We start from the raw sequence: 25002 nt of genomic DNA on the forward strand, positions 1-25002 counted from the left end.
CCCAAGTGGCACTTCTCAGAATCGACTATATTTCCCTTTCCCCATATAAGGTAGTCTTGCTATGGTGGGACTATTTGACAGCATTTTTGTGGCCCTTTGCAATCTTGCTTATTTGAAACTCTTACTGGCTACAACTCATTTAAGCATCCATCAGCCTTTTTCGGGAGAGAACCAGCCTTTCTGATGCATTGCATGAAGTATTCCTAGGTTAAGGCTTTATGGTTGCATACAGACTGTAGACACCCCTGCATTTGAGCTTGCTTGAAATTAGGTCTGTGTGCTGCCTTTAACACTAAATCTAAGTGTCTAAAGGGCTCCTTTCTTCTGCCCATTCACCTCCCATTTCTTTGCTCGCTACTCTGAAATCATCTGGAAGAGGCAGAGAAAGCAAAAGTCAAGAGTGATAGGTGAGAAAGCAGAATGCAAGTGAGAGAGAGAGGAGAGGAGAAGAGGCAACCTAAGAAAGCAATCAAGCTCCAAATCAGGCACCTGCATATTTAACACACACTCACCAGTTTGGCCATAAAGTGGAAGGTGGTAGAGAAGACAAGTCTAGTTATTGTCCCCACTTTCCATTTATGGACAAAAGTAGGCAACTCTCCCTTCACCTTTATAGCCAAATTTGCTAAGCATGTGTTTTGGCAACAGACATGCAGGCCTGGCTCAGCTCCAAGTGAGCAATCAGAAAGCATGAGAGTAAAGAAAGGAAATGGAGAGCAGGTATGAAACACGCAAAGGGATGGTGAGTGCATGCGATGCATGGAGATGGCAAAGCAAAGGAGCTGGAGAGCAAAAGAAGACAGAGACCAAGCCAAGGTAAGAGTGAAGCTAGAAAGAAGAGGGGAGAGAGGGGGGAAGAGAGAGAGAGAAAGAAGGAAGGAAGGAAGGAAGGAAGGAAGGAAGGAAGGAAGGAAGGAAGGAAGGAAGGAAGAAAGGGGGGAGAGGGGGGAAAGAAGGAAGGAAGGAAGGAAGAGAGGAGAGAGAAGGAAGGAAGGAAGGAAGGAAGGAAGGAAGGAAGGAAGGAGAGAGAGAGAGAGAGAGAGAGAGAGAGAGAGAAAGAAAGAAAGAAAGAAAGAAAGAAAGAAAGAAAGAAAGAAGAAAGAAAGAAAGAAAGACAGGAAGGAAGGAAGGAAAGGGGGGAGAGGGGGGAAAGAAGGAAGGAAGGAAGGAAGAGAGAGAGAGGAGAGAGAAGGAAGGAAGGAAGGAAGGAAGGAAGGAAGGAAGGAAGGAAGGAAGGAAGGAAGGAAAGAGGGAGAGAGAGAGAGAGAGAGAGAGAGAGAGGAGAGAGAGAAAGAAAGAAAGAAAGAAAGAAAGAAAGAAAGAAGAAAGAAGAAAGAAAGAAAGAAAGAAAGAAAGAAAGAAAGAAAGAAGTAGGGTGATGAGGAGGCAACTGGTTCTCAACATGACCCAAAGACCCATGTGGAACCCTTGCTGAAGCTAAGCAGGTGTGGGTTTGGTCAGCGCTTGGACTGCAGACCTCCCACATGTCCTGTCTTGAATTCTATGATGAAAAGGGGGTAGAATACTAATAAAGAAAAGTGAGGAGCAAAAGGGAACATGGCACTATACAATACCAGTATCTCTACCCTCCACCCAAGAAGGGCTAAGTGCAGCTCGGGGAGTCTACTTACATGAGAGTGATAGGGAGAGTGTGTTAAAACATTCTCTCCCCCCTCCCCCAGTGCATCTGCTCTGATCAAAATCAGAGCTGAGGGTTGGCACTTTTAGTGGGTTTTTTTGGTTTTGTTAATAAGCAAATCAGGAGATCCTCTCAAAAGTTGCTTCCAGATTGGTTTATGATGAGGTAGGTTCTGCTCATGTATGCAAGCTTTTTTGCGGGGACCGGATGCTGTCATTGGGACCAGAATGTCAGCCTTTATTGTTTTCCCCATATAATCTGGATTTGCCCTTTCCTGGGGAAAATCTGGTTTTGGGTCGTTGTTGTTGTTGTTGTTTTAAAAAACCCACCACTATTGTCCACTCTATGTGAATACACTGCTTGAACTATTAAGCTCCTACCAGGAAGCACCCAGAGAGGGCAAGTACAGAAGATGAAAAAGATTAGACAAGAAAGGTGAGGAGTGGACACAGAGAGAGGAAGAGAGAGAGAGAGAGAGAGAGAGAGAGAGAGAGAGAGAGAGAGAAAGGATGCAAAGCAGCACAAATGTAGAGACCGTAGAGAAGGAGGTAGAGAAGAAGGCTAGAGAGCAAAGTCAATGAGAGAGCAAGATACATGCTAATGTTAGATTCCCATGTTCATTTTTGTTTCAGCAAAGCCGCTCACTGCAAGGTGACTTCTGCCATCACTTTCAGTCGGCGGCCCTTTCTTCTGAATTGCAGGAAACGAGACGAGCCCATTCCTGCCATTCACCAGGACCAGGAGAGTTCTTGACGACAAGAGGAGCAACCAATGATGCCTGTAGGAGGGGAGCAGGCTAGGGTCTCATCCTTTCATGTGATGGCTTGCAGGTATCACGTGACAATGAACTATGAGAAATCCTCAGCTGATACAAGAGAGGAAGAGAGTTGGAATAAAGCGACAGAAGAAATGAGAATCACCAAGCAAGGGCGAGAAGGCAAAGACACAAAAGCAGTGGGAAAGAAAGCAAAGGCGATGTGAGCCAAAGCAGAGAGAGCAACAGAGAGGCAGAGAGAGAGAGAGAGAGAGAGAGAGAGAGAGAGAGAGAGAATCAATGCAGGGGGCAGAGAAGGGAAGTCAAGAGCAAATGACATGCCAAGATGCTGAAGGTCAAATCAGAAGCAATGCACAGTTATGTGTCTCTTTCCAAGTGGCACAGCCAGCTAATTTTAGATGCTGGACTTCCAGGTCTTACAGGTGTTGGGGAGGGAGGAAGCCTTAATTTCTCTTCCCTCTTCCCCCCCCCCCCATGCCATGCTTTGTAACTTCTGTACTCCTACATTCCCGATAAATTAGAAGAAGAACAACAAAAAGTTTGCCCACTCTAGTTTTTTAAAGTAAAAATATACTCTTGAGAACGTGCAGTTTCACATTTTTAACTGACTTAAATCTTAGCAACATCATCACTAAACAAATAAATAAATAAATGGCATTTGCTTCTACTGCTAAATATTTGGGAATGGGCACAATTTTGCTGTAGAAAAGGATAATACTGTATTTACTCAAATGTAATGCACACTTTTTTTGGCTAAATAATGTCGCAGAAAAGATCCACTTGTCGCATACAAAACAGCCCTGGTTGCTAAAGCCGCCCAAAGTATTTGTGCTAGCTGTATAAAAGACAATGCTGTAGACTGTGCAGGCGATTCATTAATACTGACTTATTGTAAGTGGATGTATACCTCTGGATTTCTTTTAACAGCTTTTAATGGACTTGCTGGATCTGTAATTGAATTTGTAATGGCTTTTAGCCAAACACAATAAATGATTGATTGATTGAATCAGGGTGCACATTAGATTTGATGGCGCATTTACATTCGCCAGCAAATACATTTTGGGGTGTCAAGGTTTTGAAAATTAAGGCACGCATTAGATTCGATGGCACATTAGATTCGCGTAAATACGGTATATTTTTGAAGTCAATGTAGTAATAAAAATGGGCATCTGTGACCATGTACATGCCCGGTCCACCACTCTGACTATAATGTATTTTTTTAAAAAAAAATAGGAAAAAAGGATGCCAGGGAGACCACTATCAGCCTTGATGGGCCCTGGAATGTCCATGCTTGCTCAGGTGCCGATACCAGCCTTCCCTCTCTCCCCATCATCTCCCATTCTCAGGTGGTCATCTGGAAGCCCCCTGGACTTTGGCCCTAAGGTCAAGCCCTAGCTGCCCCACTTGCCTTCCCCCCAGTATTTTAAATATATAAAGGTAACCTTGGGAGGCTGTGAGTTTAAGTGGGGAAATGGATGGCAATGGCGTGGTGCAGGGACTGCTTAATCTGTTTCCCTCCAGACTATTAACCTGATCAGAAACCACCCGCCTTCAAATTGCTTTTCTCCCTGCAGGGGGGAAAATAGTATTCCCCACCCCCACTGAGCGGACAAACAGAAGGGGGTGACTTCAAGCAAAAAAGGGGGGAGGCAGATGAAACAGGGTTAAGGCATTCCCTCCTTCCCATTTCCTCCCATATCATGTCTAATTTTAATCAGAAATAAAGAGGGACGCGGGTGAGGCTGTGGGTTAAACCACAGAGCCTAGGACTTGCCAATCAGAAGGTTGGCAGTTTGAATCCCCGCGATGGGGTGAGCTCCCGTTACTCGGTCCCTGCTCCTGCCAACCTAACAGTTCGAAAGCACATCAAAGTGCAAGTAGATAAATAGGTACCGCTCTGGTGGGAAGGTAAACGGTGTTTCCGTGCGCTGCTCTGGTTTGCCAGAAGCGGCTTAGTCATGCTGGCCACATGACCTAGAAGATGTACGCCAGCTCCCTTGGCCAATAAAGCGAGATGAGCGCCCCAACCCCAGAGTCGGTCACGACTGGACCTAATGGTCAGGGGTCCCTTTACCTTTACCTTTAAGCAATAAAAAGAGGACAGAAGCAAAATGGAGATCGCATGCAGGACAGAATGCAAGAGAGAAACAGGGAGCAGGATAGGAAAGGAGAAAGGAGCATTTGCGAGCAAGCGACAGGGGTTCAAGGGAGAGCAGACAAGCAAAGAAGCGTGAGAGTAAGTGGCCAAGGAGGCAGAAAAGCTCAGTGGAAGGCAAATGCAGATGTGCCACAGTAAGCAAAGGGCTGGGCTAGAATCTTTCTTCCTTGTATTTTGGTTTTCTACATGCAGGATTTAGCTTTTATTTTTGAAAGAGCAATGTTCAGTATCCCCCAGCTGTAGTCCGGGCCCTACCACACCACCCAACCTCTTCATCCAGCTGCGTATGTTGAACCAGACCAAGTCTTTTGTGGCCCAAGACCCTTTAGCTTGACTTTCCAGCAAGATCTGGGGCAAGCAGTGATGCTGAAAGGTGACAGGAGGAGGGAATTGTGGGGTGAATGAGCAGAGAAGAGTAAGCAGCAGGAAGCAAGGCACTGAGGAATCCTCCATTCTGGCAAAGCACTAAGGAGCCATTTCTCTTCCTTCCTTCCTTCCTTCCTTGTAAAGGCAAATCCTGTTAAGTTTATGAGAAGCTATGCACTGGATAGCTTCCCCATTAAAACCGCATCATTTCAGGCCACCTGTTCTGCCCACTAAAGAAACTCAGATTAAGTCCTCATTAAAGGCTATGGTCAAGAGGATGTGTGCTGTGTGTGCGTGTGTGTGTGTGTGTGTGTGTGTTTTTTTTAAAAATGAATCTTGGGACAAGGAACTGGGGAAGAGTACCAGAATCCCACCCTAGACCTACAGTCGTACCCTGGAAGTCGAATGGAATCCGTTCTGAAAGTCCGTTCGACTTCCAAAATGTTTGGAAACCAAAGCGCAGCTTCTGATTGGCTGCAGAAAGTTCCTGCAGCCAACTGGAAGCTGTGGAAGCCACGTCGGACATTTGGCTACTAAAAACCAGAACACTCACTTCTGGGTTTCGATCGTTCGGGAGGCGATTTGTTTGGGAGCCAAATCGTTTGAGATCCAACGTACGACTGTACTTTTCTCAGATCCGGTCTCTGCTTTCTGCAATTTCAACAGGCACTGCTAACGTGCATTCAAGTGTCACAGTCACAACGATGAGGAACTTAGTTTCTAAGAAGCAAAAGTTTAGGGTGCTGAATGCTGAGCCTCAGCACTTGCCCAGGGCAACATACAAACCACTCTGGCTAGAGGGAAATCCAGGCTCCACGGTACTGCAAGTTACAAAAATGCAACCAACCTCGTTCCGTTTCACCAGTGGGGTTGGATGACCCAGATTATCCCTCTCCAAAGACCAGCAGGGAAGTTCACGACCCTGTGTTCCATGCTCGACCCCTGTAATCAACTATTCTTAGGCTCAAGGCAGGCAAAACACGCTTAAAACAAGTCAAAGTAGTTTTGAGAGAGGAATCGCTTACTATGGTGTATGCAAGTTTCTTTTGTTCCACTGTCACCTGTGAACAAACAGGTTTGGCAGGGTTTAAAAAAAAACCTACCAGGCCTGTTTAACCAGAGGCAAAGGGTAGGATGAAGGCACCAACAGCTGTGCTTTTCAGTTAACTCCAGCCTTGCTTTGCTCCTGTCCTTCACTAAACACCCTTGCCAGTTAGGAGCTGAAAGCAAGCAAGTCTTCAGTCACATCCTTAACATACATTCAAAGCACTCTTAAAGTCGTATAAGAGTCATGCTTCCCCCACCCAAAGAATTTTGGGAACTGTAGTTTGTTGGGGGGGTGCTTCAAACAACTCTCCTTAATAAGCTACAGTTCCTAGGATCCTTTAGGGGAAGCCACGACTCTTAAAAAGGTTTAAATGTTTGGTTTGGATGTGGCCTTCATTCCAGACAAGAGGAAGTAGGCAGCAACAGCAACAGAGGAAGAGGAGGAGGAGGAGGAGGAGAAGGAGAAGGAAGTAAAAGAGGCAGAGTAAAAGAAATTAGCCAGAATCAGGATTTTATTACAGTAACAAGGAAACAGTGAAAAAAAGGACAAGCATCTATATAGAAAGGTTTCCCTGAGATATTGCACTGTGAACAGGCACTGCCAGACACCCAAGCCCAGAAATACGTGGAAAGCAAATTGCTAGAAACAGAAATGGCTTCTGCTTTGGGTTCAGCATCCTTCAGAGGAAAATGAATTAGCTGCTGAGATGCACTCCAGTTTTGTCTTTGTTCTGTTTTTAAACTGCCTCGTAACATTCCTTGGGACGCGGGTGGCGCTGTGGGTTAAACCACAGAGCCTAGGGCTTGCTGATCAGAATGTCGGCGGTTCAAATCCCCACGACGGGGTGAGCTCCCATTGCTCGGTCCCTGCTCCTGCCAACCTAGCAGTTCAAAAGCACATTAAAGTGCAAGTAGATAAATAGATACCACTCTGGCAGGAAGGTAAACGTCGTTTTGATGTGCTGCTCTGGTTTGCCAGAAGCGGCTTAGTCATGCTGGCCACATGACCAGGAAGCTGTACGCCGGCTCCCTTGGCCAATAAAGCGAGATGAGCGCCGCAACCCCAGAGTGGGCCACAACTGGACCTAATGGTCAGGGGTCCCTTTACCTTTACCTTTAACATTCCTTAGACTTCCACTCTGCACTGAGTTCTTTAATTCCCTTTTGCTTCATCAGAAACTCCTTGTGCTATCAGTTTCTAGGACTTCTTTTTGGATTGTCTCTTTTGCATTTTTAAAATATCAAAATTTCTTTTCCAGCTGTAAACATTCCCAGCTTGGTTTGGTTTTTTAAAAAAATGAATGAGTCAAAACCCCAGCCCTCAAAAAAACAACAACTTTTTATTTTATTTTTTAGGGGGAAATCCAGGCAAAATTAGGTACAAGTCCTATGGATTTGAATGGGAAACCATTGAGCACATTCAGATCAATGGGACTTGGAATAGTGTCTAACCTAAGTTTGATGCAGCATTGGCTGAGATCCAGAAGAATGTGTGAATATATACATACATGTGCGTGCGCACACATCCTTCTCTATGCACAGATATGCAAAACTGTTGCACAATATGATGTGCACAGGAGGGTCCTGCAAAACAGCGCCTGATTGTTGAACAGGTTCACGTGGCATAGAACCACTACTTGAGTTCATTTGCTTGTTCTGTCCAAGGAAAACTTCTGCTACTAAGCCCTGCACACAAAGCCATTTTGCTGCTTCATGGCCATTAGATATACAGTGGACCCTTGGGTTGCGTTACCTTCAGGTAACTTAACTTTTGGGTTGTGAATGTTGCAAACCCAGAAGTGTATACTCTGTGTGCTTTGCGCATGCACAGAAGCACTCTGCGTGCATGCGCAGAGGCAGCACCTCTAGATGCAGACTTTTTGGGGTACATACAGACCCCCAGAATGAATTAAGTTCGAATCCGGAGGGTCCACTGTAGATAGATTCACAAAAGAATAAAAAACAGGGAAGTAATATTTATAAAAATATACTGTGATTTACCCCTGGCTTTGATAAAAAAATAGTCTCAAAGTTTTCACAGAAAAGTAAGAGGCTGGCTTGAGCCGCTACCTATCATGAGCTGATACCCAAAGCAGATCAGAAGTACAGGAGAGCACAAAAGAATACAGTATGAGTGCAGAATGAAGAAAATATATATTTATAAAAGAGCAACCAAAGAGGAGGAAAAGGACAGGGAATGAGAAAGGAAGGGGAGAACTCCAGAGACAGATAGAGACAGATCAGCGCCAGATTTAGGGTGGTACAGGCAGATCCCCTGCACAGGGTGCCAAGCCAAAACTGAGAAGATCCAGAATTGAGAAGATCAATTTGGGGGTGCCATTTTTTGGCCTTGCACAGGATGCCATATTACGAAAGGTTACCAAAGTCCACCCCTTGCACCGATGATTCTGAACCTCCGCTGGCTAAACCATATGGCAGATCTATAGCACGAGGTGGGGGGGGTATACCCCAGGGAACCCTGGGAATTGTGGCCTGAGACGGGCTTAAGAACCACAAGCAGAGAATTCTCAGCATTTTCAAAACTACACTTCCCAGGATTCTTAGGGAAGCCATAACTGATGCACGTGTTGTAGTGAAGGCGAATTGAAATCCAAAACTAGTCTGGAATCCGTTTTTGTTCTCACAGTTCCCCAGTCCATCTGCCAAAATCGAAGAGCCTGAGTATCCTTGGTTGAAGAAATATACTATTCTATACTTGAATCTCCAATCCTCATCAAGGTTCCATAATCAGGCACCATAACTATTTAAACTGCTTTGAAACTGGTTTATGGATGTGGTGGAAGGACACAAAATAGATCTACTCTGTCACAGAGAACTCCAGGGAATGGCTTTTGCCTAGGCCCTACTTGCCCCACTGCCGCAAAGTGAACTGGATTTCATCCTATGCACCTTGTCAATCCTGTAACCTAGCTGTGGTTGCCTGTTTTCAGTTTGCCCTGCATCTGAATTGTGTCGACCATCCAACCGCTGGCCTCTGCCCAACAGCAAAACACAGGAGAGGCCAGAATTTGTGAGTAACGACAAAGGCTTTGAAGAGACTGGAGGAAACACCTGAGCTGTCGTCATTTGACTGTCACCCAGAATTAGTGTCCTGCTGGTTGAGAGGTATCTTCACTGATCACCTGCCTGCCTTCCTCTCGCACACATATACACCACACACACAAACACACGCAAGGTTCTCAGCGCCAGGTCCCACCACCTGTGCCATCAGCTCACAGGTGCCTCCAAGATGCTCAGCGCCAGCGCTTGGTCCCTCAGTACGGAGTGAAACGGTTGCATCCTCCTCGGTACAAGCTGGCCTGCCGGAAAGAGAGGGAGCAGGCGTGTGAAGGGAAAGTTGTACAGGAGGAAAAGTCAAAATAATAAGACAGGAAGGAGTTAACAAAACAAAGCTACGTTTACTTCTTAATCCTCATCACCTCCCCATAGCAAAGCCTATACATCATGTAACCCCTCTTGCTATCTTCTTCTCTTCCTCTGGTACCTCCTACAGTTTTATTGTTAAACTGGGAACTCTGCAGGGAATTGTCTATTTACATTCATTACGTTTCCGAGCACAATTCAAAGTGTTGGTGCTGACCTTTAAAGCCCTAAACGGCCTTGGCCCAGTATACCTGAAGGAGCGTCTCCACCCCCACTGTTCAGCCTGGACACTGAGGTCCAGCTCCAATGGCCTTCTGGCGGTTCCCTCACTGCTAGATATGGGGTTACAGAGAACCAGGCAGAGGGCCTTCTCGGTAGTGGTGCCCTCCCTGTGGAACGGCCTCCCATCAGATGTCAAGGAGATAAGCAACTATCTGACTTTTAGAAGACATCTGAAGGCAGCCCTGTTTAGGGAAGTTTTTAATGTTTGATGTTTTATCGTGTTTTTAATATTCCGTGGGGAGCTGCCCAGAGTGGCTGGGGAGGCCCAGCCAGATGGGCGTGGTATAAATAATATAGTAATAGTAGTAGTAGTAAAATAAAGTGCAGGTGTCTGCATTGTAGAAATTACATAGGATCCGCAACAAAATGTGGCAGTGTAGAGCACTTCTGTTCAGTATTCCAGCCATGCTCCTTTCCCCAGGTTATTCCACCACCACCACCAGTTTTCTACACTCTCTCCCAGTCAGTTTTCCATGGCCACTGAGCCTGCTAAATCCTGATTATCTCCTATCCGTGTGTGTGTTGCATTTCTACAAACTTTGGGGTCCCTCTCTAAACCATTCAGTACCTTCCCTCTTCTGTATGGATGGCACTGTTTTAACTAAAGATGGATCTTTATTGGAAGCATTCCCTACTGGTATATGGGATCACCATCATAAGCTATTTTAGCTCTCTGCCTAAAGATAGGAACACTCACACAATTCATCTCTCATAGATCAACCGCATAAATCGAGAATACACCATATGTGAGCACCATGGCACCCTCAAGTTGTTGGGGGTTTTTTTAACCTTGGGTGGGTAACAGAAAGTTGAGCCAGATAGGAAGAATTCCTCTTGGGGGCTCTCTTCCCCAATGAATAAGGTGCCTGCAGCTCTAGATTATTTGAAAGGAAGATACAGAGGACAGGAAGCCTGAGAGACCCATGCTTCCTGTCTGTCTAGGCTTCCCCTTCACATGCAATACAGAATTCCCACCAACCACCCTACTTTGGGGAGTTGCAAGGCTGTCCTCAGGTCAGAAGTTTGGGCTAAATCAGACACTGTGACATTTCTAAATTATAACGTTATGCTCAAGCTCAACACACTCTTTCATTTCCGTCAGAACTTATTAAGCTGCCAAACAAAGCACCGAAACTTGAATCCCACATAGGAGCAAAAGGAAGAGGGATTGTACATGCTTGTTATTTGAAAAAGTAGAAGACCCTTAATAGACAGGTAAACACTGCCATCTGCTGGGCATTTTTCAGGGACGCAGTCAAGCTACACCCAGAATTGCGATGAGAATTTTCACATATCTATGATGGTCCTCTCTTAAAACAGCACACCAGAGTTTGGTTTTAATGACTTTAGCTTTTCTGTTTCTGATCCTTCATGGAAAACCTACTGCCTCCTAGTCCCTTGTATGAACAGCTGTATTCTTTTGATCTATTGTTACATTATGGTAGTTTATTAAACAGCTGTTTGCTTGCTTGTTTGTTCCTTCCTCTTTTTAAAAAAAATAAATAGCCAAGCCAAATCATCCCCCACTATGATTCTAAAGCTGAAATTACTGCTCGCAGTCATGTTTGCAGACAATGGGTTGAATCCAGTATGACAGGGCAATCCTATATCCTATATTCAGAAATATATCCCATACAGTTCAGTGGGACTTACTCCCAAGTAAGTGAACACAGAACTTTAACTCCTGTTGCTTAAACTTGGCCCCATTGACATCAGTGGGACAAGTTAGTCATGACTTCAAAGTCCCTCAGATTTCATCAGGAACTACCTGCAGCAAACATGGACCCAGCTCATTATTTACCCCTGTTGCAGCTAGACACAATCTTCTAATCACTGTGTCTTCCTCCTTGTCCTCTATTAGTCACATGGGCAGTGACCGAATCACAGTACAGGCAGTAAATGGAACAATACTGCAATTCTGCATAACCAGTTTGGCTGCAGGCTGACAATATCAAGGGCAAATAAAGCCAATTCAGAAAGCACAGCCCTCACTCCAAACAGGCAGACATTTCCCAACCTTTTTATGAAGCAGCCACCAAAAAGCCAGCTCATCCCCAGGGGATAAATGCCTCACTTGCATTTATCTTCTGAAGCTAAACTGCTGCTCTTGAAGCAACTTCCTCCACTCTGCCTGCTCAGTGCTTACATTGCTGGGAACTAGATCGCCTGAGCTGATCCTGCCTTGCAGCGGGTGATTCCGCACGCATGGTCTTCCATGCCCACCCAGCTTTGTGATTCTGTGATGGGGACGCGATACGCCTGGCCATTAATGCAGTGACTCACCATGGCACCGACTCCATAGGCGGGGGTCACGGTGTGATGATAGGGGTCGGCAGTAGTGTAGACCCGTCCATACCTGTGAACCAAAAGACCCGAGAGAGGAGATAATCAGATAAGCCTCTAGGGCAGGGATCAGCAAACCTTTTCAGCAGGGGGCCGGTCCACTGTCCCTCAGACCTTGTGGGGGGCTGGACTATATTTTTTGGGGGGGGATGAACAAATTCCTATGCCCCACAAATAACCCAAAGATGATAATGATGATGATGATGATGATTTATTTGTACCCCACCCATCTGGCTGGGTTTCCCCAGCCACTCTGGGCAGCTTCCAACAAAAATTAAAAATACATTAAAATGTCACACATTAAAAACTTCCCTGAACAGGGTTGCCTTCAGATGTCTTCTAAATGTCAGGTAGTTGTTTATCTCTTTGACATCTGATGGGAGGGCGTTCCACAGGGCGGGCGCCACTACCGAGAAGGCCCTCTGTCTGGTTCCCTGTAGCTTTGCTTCTCGCAGTGAGGGAACCGCAGAAGGCCTCGGAGCTGGACCTCAGCGTCCGGGCAGAACAATGGGGGTGGAGATGCTCCTTCAGGTATACCGGGCCTAGGCACTTTAGGGCTTTAAAGGTCAGCACCAACACTTCGAATTGTGCTCGGAAACATACTGGGAGCCAATGTAGGTCTTTCAAGACCGGTGTTATGTGGTCTCGGTGGCCACCCCCAGTCACCAGTCTAGCTGCCACATTCTAGATTAGTTTCTAGGTCACCTTCAAAGGTAGCCCCACGTAGAGCGCATTGCAGTAGTCCAAGCGGGAGATAACTACTCATGTAAAAACATGCTGATTCCCGAACCATCCGCGGGCCTGATTGAGAAAGTGATTGGGCTAGATCTGCCCCCCAGGCCTTAGTTTGCCTACCTATGCTCTAGGGTCATTGGACAAGGCACACAACCTGTCTCAGACTTACCCATCACTATAAGCTGTTGCTGTTGCTGCAGCTGCAGGCGTCTGGGCCATTCTGTAAGCTGCAGGATAACCCTGCAATTCAAAGATTCAGTTCAGTTCAATAGCCCATCGTGCATGATTCTTGAAGGCCACTCCATCTCAATTTCTTCAAAGGAAAACAAAAGACTTCTCCATGCACCTTCTTCCCCCTTTTCTGAATTGTGATCAAGAGCAACCACTGGAACTCACCTCGCAGTTCAACCCACAGAGAACCCATGCCTATTTTCTGCTTCTTCTTACACAAAAATTTTGCCCTTCGGCCATCCACTAGTGCACTGATTTTGCATTTCGGAGACCTGCCTAGCTACCAGATGTTTGCACAAGGTCTACGCTGTGCACACAGTCTTATGCATGATGTTAGTTCACAAAACCTCTACAGTACATGACACTCTCTTTGTTATTACTGTTAATTTATTAACTACACGTGCATGGCCACACAAGATGCAGTCTCTGGACAGCTCTTCAATAGATAAAATACTGTCTTAAAGGATGGATCCCCACTCTTTCAGGCCCACATGAAACCCCCAAATCAGGAGCAATTCTCATGCTGGATCACCCAGACTTGCACATGGTCAGTGCCCTTTTCCTTCAGGCCAAAATCCCACCCATAACTCCCCACTGCCCCAGCCTTAGAGCAAGAGCTTAGCTCAGGGGGAGACCATCTGTTTTGCACGCAGAGGTGCCAAGTTCCCCTGCCTGAAACCTTGGAGAACCACGGTCAGTCAGTGTAGACAGTAGATGGACCAAAGGTCTTGCCTCTAAAAGCAAAATTCTCATGCTCCGCATTTCTCATGCCATCTTGTTTCCAGGGCAATCCTTCGTTCTACCCAATTTTGTGGGTCCTGCCAGTTTTGCAGCACTATTTTGCTATCTCACCTGCCCTGAGAGATGCTCCCCCCCAAAGAAAAACCTTGACCTTTGCCTTGCTAAACCCATGAACCCAACCCACTCTGTTTTCTCTACTCGCAGGTAGCTGGTGCCAGCACATACCCAGGACCTTTGAACCCTAAAACCCAAAGAAACCCAGGTAAAGACTTACGTAGAGGTCAGAGCCATACAGACTGTCTGGATAGAGCACACTAGGTGGGAAAAGAAAAAAGAAAATCAGCACAGATGGTCCTCTACCTTGCCCATCTTACCAACAGGGGATGATAAATCTGGGTTTTTCTTAGTTATTGTTCTAAACTTAAATTCAGTTTGTCCTATTTCTGCATCATCTTGTGCATTAAAAAAATATCTATTTCCACCTACCCAAAAAAGTGTTTTCAAGCACATTTCTCCTAATACACACATTTGTGCCTAATATACGGTATGCATTTTTCCAAGCCGTTTCTGCTAATATAAGGCATTTTTTGCATGTTACTTTCATTAATGTACACATTTGTGTGCAAACTTCCCCTTAATAATAAACTTTAATAAACGAAATAATAAACTTAATAAAATTTCGCTCAATTTTTACAGATTGATTCATTGACAAACTGGATTAGGAAATTTGGAGAAGTACTTTCCATTTTTTTTAGGAGAAGGTTAAAAGACAACGAGCATTCTGCCTGCATTCATTCAGATTTCTTCACGGGATGTTTATATGCCTTCCTGTTAAGCCATTCATTCCGCACTTTTCAATGCATTTCCTCAATACTTTCCTAACTACAATAAGTCCATTTTACCTGTTCTTGCCATTAAGTCAGGCATGGCCAAACTTGGCCCTCCAGCTGATTTGGGACTACAGTTCCCACCATCCCTGACCACTGGTCCTGTTAGCTAGGGATGATGGGAGTTGTAGTCCCAAAACAGCTGGAGGGCCAAGTTTGGTCATGCTTGCATTCAGTGGAATGTTATATTTGCATCTGTTTTACTTGATTGAGGTTTTTATATTCCACTATGAGACTGATACGATAAAGGGCAGCTTAAAATATTCCAAATGAACAGAGAAAAGAAATAACAAAGCTTTTTTCCTTGTTAAGGGCCACATTCTCTCGGGTGTAATCTGCTGGGGGCCGAATACCAGCAATGGCCTTGTCCCCAAGTGACTTGGGCTCATTTCTCTCTTTCTTTGTGCCTATTTAATAAAAACGTATTTGCTCGTTGCAAAGATTTTGAGGGGGCTTTTAGCAAAACCTCCAGACTTCAGGACCTATTTTTAGGGCTATAGAAGTTGTCCCCATGAAAACAAACAGAACAGTCTCTGCCTCTCACCTGCCGTAGGCTGGAACTGGAGAAGGGGCAGGAGCTGCTCGAATGGGATTATAGATGGCAGCTCGGCCACGCCCTCGCAGAGCCCCACGATATGCCAGGGCAGCTGGTGCCATCATGGGGTAAGGGATGCTCGCCACTAGATGGGAGGGAGAAGGATATTAATGTGTTTATTTCCAATACTTATATCCCACTTTATAGCCCTGAGAGGCTCTCAAAGCAGCTTGCTAAATATTCTCCACAATAAAAGTCACATTCAAGTCGGGTAGCAGGAATGGAAATGACGTGGTGCCAGGATTATTCAGGTGCCCTCATTCTTGGCCTTCTATGGTAAAGGTAAAGGTAAAGGGACCCCTGACCATTAGGTCCAGTCATGACCGACTTTGGGGTTGCGGCGCTCATCTCGCTTTACTGGCCGAGGGAGCCGGCGTACAGCTTCCGAGTCATGTGGCCAGCATGACTAAGCCGCTTCTGGCGAACCAGAGCAGTGCACGGAAACGCCGTTTACCTTCCCACCGGAGCGGTACCTATTTATCTACTTGCACTCTGAGCTGCTTTCGAACTGCTAGGTTGGCAGGAGCTGGGACCGAGCAACGGGAGCTCATCCTGTTGCAGGGTTTCAAACCGCCGACCTTCTGATCGGCAAGCCCTAGGCTCTGTGGTTTAACCCACAGCGCCACCCACGTCCTTTGGCCTTCTATGGACTTTGCCTAATAAGAAACAGCTTTTTCCACAGATGTCCCCAAAGGCCAGGGAGTGTGTCTAGCCAGCTGGAGCTTGCTCAGTCCATAATGGAGGGAAATGGAGTGTGCATATCCCACTAGGGGCAGAAATGGTGGAGGCAAACTTGAACATGAGCTCAACGGGAATTGGGTGACTTAAAGGAGGAGTTGGTGGCCCAAAGCATTTGTCAAATAAGGAGAGGGAGAGAGAGGAAGCCCTAGAACAGGATTCTGAGAAGCCACCGAAGAATTTCAGCCACGACTGAGATTTTCAGCCAGGGTTGGATCTAAGGATATAAGGAGGCAACCATTTCTGTCCCATCCTGTTTTCGCCACAATCAGTGCTGTTTCTCTTCCTCTACGGTTCAGCTTCTTCCAACAATTCCCTCATTCTCCACTGTGGCTGAAACTAGCACAATGAATTAACCAGCTGATTTCAATGAAAGGAGAACGTCAAAAACACTGATGTTTGCAGACAAAAAAGAAAAAAAGATAGCCAAGAATTGTTGCATTCTTCTTGCATGATTTTATAGTGCCTTACCTTGCACGAACATGCAAACTGCAGCAATTGATGCAGCAATTGATGAGATTTCCCCACATCCCTAGCTGAGAGACGCCTCAGGAATGCTAGTCTTGATACTCCTGAGGCCTTAAGAAATTATACACATACACGTTCAAAAAAAAGACCAAACCCAGCATGCTCCAGCTGGATCTCTGTCAGCCTGACAACACAGACTGCTTCAACTCAGCTGGGAAGCCTCCCTAGAGGTACAATAAACAGCAGCGAAGCACTGTGCACAAATAGGGTGGCAGAGCCAAACAACTCTCTGCTCTTCAGCCCCTTGAACCCCTAATGAATGAGAAAATTCCAGGGGTAGAAATGCTAAACCTTGTATTCTGGTTTGGTACCAGATATGTCCACTGAACAGACACAGAGCCAACCCACAAAATTTTGGAGTCTGAAGCAAATGGTGCATACATCTGACACTATTATTATTGTTGTTGTTATTATACGTATGACTGTTTAGTATTGCTTTCTAGTGATCACAGAAATCTCATTCTAAGTCATGGAAGGGCCAGTCTAGTGTGGGATTGTTAGTAATTGGGATCATAAAATAGAACTTACAGTGGTACCTCAGGTTACATACGCTTCAGGTTACATACGCTTCAGGTTACAGACTCCGCTAACCCAGAAATAGTACCTCGGGTTAAGTACTTTGCTTCAGGATGAGAACAGAAATTGTGCTCCGGCGGCACAGCGGCAGCGGGAGGCTCCATTAGCTAAAGTGGTGCTTAGGGTTAAGAACAGTTTCAGGTTAAGAATGGACCTCCGGAACGAATTAAGTACTTAACCCGAGGTACCACTGTACTTGATTCCAAGCAAATGCCCTAAATAAATGCGTACAGGAATTGGGGTCTTCGGTAGGTGGTGAGTGAGAAAGGAAGGCAGAAATGTGGAACTTGGTGGAAGTTTAGGAGGGGAAAGTAATCGCAAAGAGGTGGGGATTTACCTGTGTACAGGTCAGGGGCGTAGACAGCGCCAACCATAGGATTGATCTTCCATCCTAAATGGACACAGACAAACAAGGAGAGACTCAGAGGAGAAACTTGCCCCATCTTCATTACTATTTCCCGGTCTATCTCCAGGTAGTCTTGCCCCTAACCTTAATGAACCAATTATGATGATTTTGCTGTTTACAAGTTACAGTGGTATCTTGGGTTACAGACGCTTCAGGTTACAGACGCTTCAGGTTACAGACGCTTCAGGTTACAGACTCCGCTAACCCAGAAATAGTACCTCAGGTTAAGAACTTTGCTTCAGGATGAGAACAGATATCGTACGGCGGCAGCGGGAGGCCCCGTTAGCTAAAGTGGTACCTCAGGTTAAGAACAATTTCCAGTTAAGAACGGACCTCCAGAACAAATTAAGTTCTTAACCCGAGGTACCACTGTATATGTTTTTGCTGCTGTTTTATTGTGTCTGTTGTTTGATTACTGTAAAGGTAAAAGGTAAAGGACCCCTGGACAGTTAAGTCCAGTCAAAGGCAACTATGGGGGTTGCGGCGCTCATCTCATTTTCAGGCCGAGGGAGCTGGCGTTTGTCCACAGACAGCTGTCTGGGTCATGTGGCCAGAATGACTAAACCACTTTGGGTGCAACAGAACAACGGAAGCCAGAGCGGATGGAAACTCCGTTTACCTTCCCGCTGGAGCGGTACCTATTTATCTACTTACACTGGCGTGCTTTCGAACTGCTAGGTAGGCAGGAGCTGGGACAGTGCAACGGGAGCTCACCCCGTTGTGCGGATTCGAACTGCCAACCTTCTGTTCAGCAAGCCCAAAGATTTAGACCACAGCACCACCCGCATCCCACATTTTGATTATTGTCAGGGCCGTCTTAAGCATATCCAGCGCCGTGGTTCAAAGATCCCTCTGGCACCCCACCCCACCCGTTTCCCAGAGTTGCTCTCCTCCCGCGGAGGCTTGGGAGGCAAGCTGCATGCCCGCCAGCCATATGGTTGATGGGGCACAGCTGGCGGGCGTGCAGGGAAAGGGGAGGCCACCGGCAAAGCCGCGCAGCTCCCCCACTCGCTGGGGCACCCCCGAGAGGCCAGTGCCCTGGCGCAACGCGCCAGTAAGCCCAATAGGAAAGACGGCTCTGATTATTGTATAGTACTTGCAGCTATGTATTGGTGGGTTTTTTTGTTTTTAAAATGCTCTTAAAAATGTGCAAGCTGCTTGGAGAATTACTACGTGGCAAGTGAATCATAAACCAAATTTATTGTTGCTATTTTTATTCCAGCTGCTACATACCATTCACCACTGGTGCTGCCGGTGGTTTCTTGGTGACTAAACGGGCTGTGGCATTGTTGACCTGGATCGGAGAAGGAAGAAGGAAGTGAGGCCACATGCATAACAAGTTGTTATAATTAATTACTATTATTATTATTTATTATTTATTATTTATACCTCGCCCATCTGGCTAGGTCCCCGCAGCCACTCTGGGCAGCTTCCAACAAAACACTAAAATACAATAACCTATTAAACATTAAAAGCTTCCCTAAACAGGGCTGCCCTCAGATTTCTTCTACAAGTCTGGTAGTTGACATCTGGTAGGAGGGTGTTCCACAGGGCGGACGCCACTACCGAGAAGGCCCTCTGCCTGGTTCCCTATAACTTGGCTTCTCGCAGCGAGGGAACCACCAGAAGGCTCTCGGCGCTGGACCTCAGTGTGTGGGCAGAACGATGGAGGTGGAGATGCTCCTTAAGGTATACTGGACCAAGGCCGTTTAGGGCTTTAAAGGTCAGCACCAACACTTTGAATTGTGCTCAGAAACATACTGGGAGCCAGTGTAGGTCTTTCAAAACTGGTGTTATATGGTCTTGTTGTTAGCTTCTTCTTCTTTTCCTTCAAAGAAGTGGGACAAGTAAATAGATAGCCACACAGTGATGATTTTGACAAGGCTCTTAAGGGGTTTGAATTAAGGTGGATTCATATATATATATATATATATATATATATATATATATATATATTCAGTACAATAATACTAATACTAATAATTTATTATTTATACCCCACCTATCTGGCTGGGCTTCCCCAGCCACTCTGGGCGGCTTTCAAAAAAATATTAAAATACAGTAATACATCAAACATTAAAAGCTTTCCTAAACAGGGCCTATTTGTGCCTGTGTGGTGTTGCTGGCATGCTCAAAGGCAAGCGAGGACAGGGATTCTGCACCTTTTATCATTGTGCAGAAGAGGGGATTCAGGCAGGTAAGGCTTGTCCAATATCTGAGCACCCCAGGTATTCCTCACATGTGCACATATGCGCCTTCGCACGTAGTTATACAGGATCCTGCCTGGTGGACAAATGAGAAGAGCAGGGCCTGTGACAAATTGTGCCCTCCCTAAAAGAGGGCATGTGTTGCGGTGAGAACTGGAGGCTGACCTCCTGTGTTGCGGGTGGGTTTGATTGGTTGCCACAACACCCGATTGGTAGGTCCCTCGATGTTGGGTTCAATCTGTCCAATGGGGCGCAGTCCAAATGGATCGAGGGACCTATTTATACTCATGCATGTGACCCAGAGCTTCCTCTTTTGGCGCGTGCATTCGGAACACCCGCCCACCTCTCCCTGCTTTTAGAGCTCTGCACTTGACCTTGCTATGCCGTCGTGTGTGTCATTGGGGCACGGTAGGAATTTCCCCACTTAGCTGATTGGCTGTTGCCATTTGGGTTTCTCCTGCCACGTAACAAATCATCACAACTTGTAAGGTTGCGGATAGGCTCTGGTTCAGGTGATAGGGATGGCGGAACGCTCTCGCCATCCCTATGTGAAGGGTATTCCATTAAAGGAATCCAGGGACTGGATTTGGTTTGGTCAACCCCTGAGAGGGGGTTGTGCCCGTACCTGAGTCCAGGGGGGCATGTGGGTGGTGAACAGAGTCTGTACCCGGCTTTTCACTTTCCCAGGTGTTCACCCTTGGCTGACCTTATGCTGGTGCCCTGGGTCAGCGCTGCCTGCAAGGGTGCAGGGAGCTAGTCAAACCAGAGCCTATGCAACCACTCAATAAAGTTGTGGCCTAAATTCTGCCAAAAACCAAAACTAAAATTTGAGTCATGTGTGAATTTATTTAGGGGGGAGGTCTCTGGGTCTGAACATGCAAACTGCTGCCACGTGGGGTGCTTCTGTTCCAACCACTCCATTGTACCCCTCACTTGGATTTTTTCTGGTCCCTCCACGTGCACTGAGCATGCTCAGTCCTTATTTATTTAAGGAGTTGCCTTCCGCATGAGCAGGGCCAGATTTAGGTTTGATGAGGCCCTAAGCTACTACAGGTAATGGGGCCCTTTATATGTCCAGCTGTCCTTTGCCAACAACAAATTGTCACTGGTTTTTATGTTGAATATATGCTATATGGTAATTGATGGACCTAATACGTATCTAAAGCCATTTGCACATGAAGAATGTAGGCACCCTATATATAGAAATGAGCAAACCAGTGATATTTTAGGGAGCAGGCTAGCAGTTGGGGCCCATTACTTACATCATAGGAGCCTACACAACACTAAACACTGTTGCTCTTTGTAGGTTTTATTTTATTTGTTTTTTATCTTTTATTTTGGAAATGTACATCCAGATTTTTTTTCCTTTACATTTTTTTGGGGGCCCCAAGAGAGTGGGGCCCTAAACTATAGCTTGTTTAGCTTATACTTAAATCTGGCACTGCACATGAGTCCCAAGGCAGTTTACATAAACTCAACTAAAATAACATTAAAAACACTACACAACAAAACAACAACTACTAAAGATAGGAGTTTTTTATTGTTTTTAAAACTAAGGCTGTGGGGGATTCTCCAGAAGTTTTTCTTAGATATACCTCTGCAAAAAGACTCCCGCTGATATTTCCCTTTAGTATGTGGATGGTACAAGGACGAGCACTTGGAAAATTTAGTTCAGTATTAGGATATATGGTGTTCACTGATCAAGGGACCTCCTTTTTTTAGGGACTGAGCATCTTCCCCTTCCAGCAGCTTAAGCTCCCAGGCAAGAGCCCATAGCATGAGGGTACTGAAATGCACACAGGCATTTATGCTGAGAACACGGTAAAATCTTACCTCAATCTTCCTTCCTTCCACAATGCTGCTGTTCAGCTTCTCCCGCGCCCGGTCAGCATCCTGACTGTTTTCAAAGGTGACAAAGCCAAAGCCCTAAGAGAGAAGATTCTTCATGATCATGGTGTCTCCCCTGCCAGGTAAATATGCCGCCAGGATGTTTTTAGGCCAGCGATGGAAAGACAGCAAGATACCTACCAGAATGTTAGAATTCCTGCTCCATGATTGCAGTCATGGGATTGTTGTCTATCACTTGACAGTGCATGTTTTGACTCCACAGAGTGGGAAGTGACGGAGACAGGATGTTTGTGTTACTGTGTTCCATGAAATGGGACTATTGTCCTTTTTTCTTTTTCTCTTTGCTGTCTAATGCTAGAGAGAAAGGGAGCCATGTTGCAGTGCTCCGTGTATGTTTATATGTAAATAAAGTAGATTAGCCAACATGCTGAGTTGCTGAGGTCTGTCACGCGCATGCTGCGCAAACTCTGCGGATCCCTAAGTGTGCCAATGTCGGTTGGCATCGGTCACTGTGATGTTCAGGTTGAAGAAAGCTTTTGAAGCTCCCAAACGATTGACCAGGAGGGACGGAACATGCCAGTCGGGCATGTGTCTCTGCCAGGGTCCTACTCGAGAGTAGGCTGAAATCCTGACATGATCTTCATGATCATGGTGTCCCCCCTGCCAGGTAATTATGCCGCCAGGATGCTTTTAGCCCAGCAATGGAAAGACGGCAAAGTCCCTACCAGAGTGGAATGGCAGACCAAGTTGATGGACTACGCAGAGATGGCAAAAATGACAGGGGAAATCAGAAACCAGGAAGATCAAAATTTTAACAAAGAATGGGGGGAGATTTATTTCGTATTTGGAAGGCCACTGTAAACAGCCAAATTCATTAGCAGGACACTTGTAATGTAACAAGGACTTTGGATATAATGGACCAGGCATATGCAAACTCCGGCCCTCCAGATTTTGGGACTACAATTGTAGTCCCAAACATCTGGAGACCATTGGGTCCTGTTAGCTAGGGATGATGGGAACTGTAATCCCAAACATCTGGAGTGCCGGCGTTTGCCTATGCCTGTAATGGACAATCAAATAATTGGAGTGACTTAAAATATGCAGTAGAAAAGGATAAGTACGGAACCCAGGGAGGGGTGGAGGGAAGTCCAAAGATTTGGGAGTATCTTGTGTATTTGTTTTTATTTGTGATTTTGAATGTTAATTTTAATTTGTAATACCAAATAAAAATTAATTTGGAAAAAAAGGAGAAGATTTTCATAATTTACCTGGCCCTTGAGATTCCAGACTGCACACCCGTTACCAACCCTGCTTTGTCCTCTCCCCTTGAGTGTTTTTGCCTGGCTGGAATGTGTTCTTGGATTCTGTTAACGCCTCTTGCTCGTCCAGATGGAGGACATAAGGAGTTTGAGAAACACTGCTTTAAAGGGAGATTAGGGGGATTAAATGGGACGCGGGTGGTGCTGTGGGTTAAACCACAGGGCCTAGGACTTGCCGATCAGAAGGTCGGCGGTTCGAATCCCCGCGACGGGGTGAGCTCCCATTGTTTGGTCCCTGCTCCTGCCAACCTAGCAGTTCGAAAGCACGTCAGAGTGCAAGTAGATAAATAGGTACTGCTCTGGCAGGAAGGTAAACGGCGTTTCTGTGCGCTGTTCTGGTTCGCCAGAAGCGGCTTAGTCATGCTGGCCACATGACCCAGAAGCTGTACACCGCCTCCCTTGGCCAATAAAGCGAGATGAGCGCCGCAACCCCAGAGTCGGTCACGACTGGACCTAATGGTCAGGGGTGTCTTTACCTTTACCTAGGGGGGGAAATGTGGAGTAGGCGGCTATCAGTGGCTCCTCTGCCATAGGGGGTATATGGAGCCTCCATGTTCAGAGACAGTGTGCTACTAGATACCAGTTGCTAATGGGGAGAGGGCAACACAGTGTGCTACCACATTCTAGCTTTGCTTGTGGGCTTCCCATAGGCACCAAGTTGGCCACTTGATCAACATCAAATCCTGCACTTGTACAGTGTGTTTGTGAGACCATCGACTAAGGATGGGGAAGCTGTGGCCCTCAAGATGCTGTTGGACTTCAACTCCCATCAGCAAGGCCAGTGGCCAGGAACAATGGGATTTACGGGCCAGCAATGTCTGGAGGGGCAGAGGTTTCCCATCCCTGGCATAGAAATTGCTCAGCTTTGCCCAGCAGACCCTGGCTTTCTTGTCCACACACCTCTCCACCCCTTCTTGGCAGCTAGCATTTCCATACCTTGGAGCCACGCTCATTAAAGATGATCTCCACGTCCAGGATCTTTCCAAATTGCTAGGGGGGGAAGGGGAAAAGTCAGTCTTTGACATAGAGAATACACAGCCTGTTGCCCTAGAAACCGTGCGTAACGAATTTATGACAGTGTCTAATACAAAACTTAGTGCTTCCCCTACAACTCAGCCATCCTCCAGCATGGCCGGATACATAACTTTTCCCTGAGCAGAAATATGGCACCTGCATCTCCTTATGCATTCCATGTGGCAACAGTGGAGAACCTGTGGCCTTCCCTATTTTGTTGGTCTACAACTCACATCACCCTTGGCCATTGGCCATGCAGCTGGGACTGGTGGAAGTTGGAGTCTAACAGTATCTAGAGGGCTACATATTGAGCCAGTGACATAGCATTGGTTGCCAGTGCCCAAAGCCACACAGTGGAGGGGAGGAAGCAGACTATGCATTCACATTCAACTGCCTAACAGCATCCACGTCACCCAGGAGATCGCAGCTGCAGAGATAAGAAAAGAAGAGCTGTTCTGTTGTCTGAAGAGGTCACTTCCTGGTTTGCATGGAGAAGCCATTTTCGACGGAACCCAGCAACAGAAGAGCACAGCACCGAGTATTGGAATTTTGTGCCCCTAACAATTTTGCACCTGGGGAAACCGCCCCTGGGGAAACCTCCCCCACGCTATGCCACTGGATTCAGCCACCCCTGCAATATGACCATGCCACCCCAGACCTCCAAATCCAGCAAAGTGCTGGGGTTGGCATCACAGTGTCAACATCCAGCAATGTTGGGCAGCTGCCCAGGGCCCATTGATGCTGAAGGGCCCTTACACACCCATTCCAGACCAAGCCCTGAACTTTCCCTACTCTAGAGACCCGCAAGGAGGATGAATTAAAGATCACTGCGTACAAAAAGCATCACATGACACAACTCAGGTTGGAGGGAAGCAGAGTAGAGGAAAGACTCACCCCAAACATCTGCCGCAGGTCTGGGTCACGGAAGCGGAAGGGGATGTTTGACACATGCAGGCGTTTGGGCTGGGCCTTGTTCTCGCTGCTTTCTGCTTCCTCTGCCTCGGGGGACAGCTCAGGTGCAGGGGCTTCTTCCGGCTGCTGTGGGGAGGGGTGGGGCAAGGAGGAAAAGAAGCAGGATCACAAACACCACTGAGGCAACCCTCCCCTTGCAACACCTGCACAGAGGGCATGGAGCATAACACCCCCAAGTCGTGCCATGGGCAGAACAAGGTGGTCAGAGCTG

At 46.5% G+C, this 25002-nt stretch overlaps 1 protein-coding gene across 3 annotated transcripts in view; it reads right to left on the reverse strand.

Annotated features, from left to right (window-relative positions):
* Positions 1–6479: 6479 nt before the first annotated feature.
* LOC308460490 (RNA binding protein fox-1 homolog 1-like) overlaps positions 6480–25002 on the reverse strand; it is a 44340-nt gene continuing 25817 nt past the window's right edge. For 2 of the 3 annotated variants that reach the window (XM_080976970.1, XM_080976972.1), the window contains exons 3-12: positions 24714–24857; positions 23742–23795; positions 21472–21564; positions 18665–18725; positions 17363–17416; positions 15133–15268; positions 13976–14015; positions 12899–12969; positions 11935–12007; positions 6480–9305 (exon numbers count right to left, since the gene is read on the reverse strand). In XM_080976970.1, the coding sequence (XP_080833096.1) occupies positions 9261–9305; positions 11935–12007; positions 12899–12969; positions 13976–14015; positions 15133–15268; positions 17363–17416; positions 18665–18725; positions 21472–21564; positions 23742–23795; positions 24714–24857 (771 nt within the window). In that variant the 3' untranslated portion in view covers positions 6480–9260. The remainder of the gene's footprint in view (positions 9306–11934; positions 12008–12898; positions 12970–13975; positions 14016–15132; positions 15269–17362; positions 17417–18664; positions 18726–21471; positions 21565–23741; positions 23796–24713; positions 24858–25002) is intronic. The other variant, XM_080976971.1, reaches the window with a different exon arrangement.

Source organism: Podarcis pityusensis (genome assembly GCF_964106645.2).
Source record: "Podarcis pityusensis genome assembly, chromosome: 13".
NCBI classification, from domain to species: domain Eukaryota; kingdom Metazoa; phylum Chordata; class Lepidosauria; order Squamata; family Lacertidae; genus Podarcis; species Podarcis pityusensis.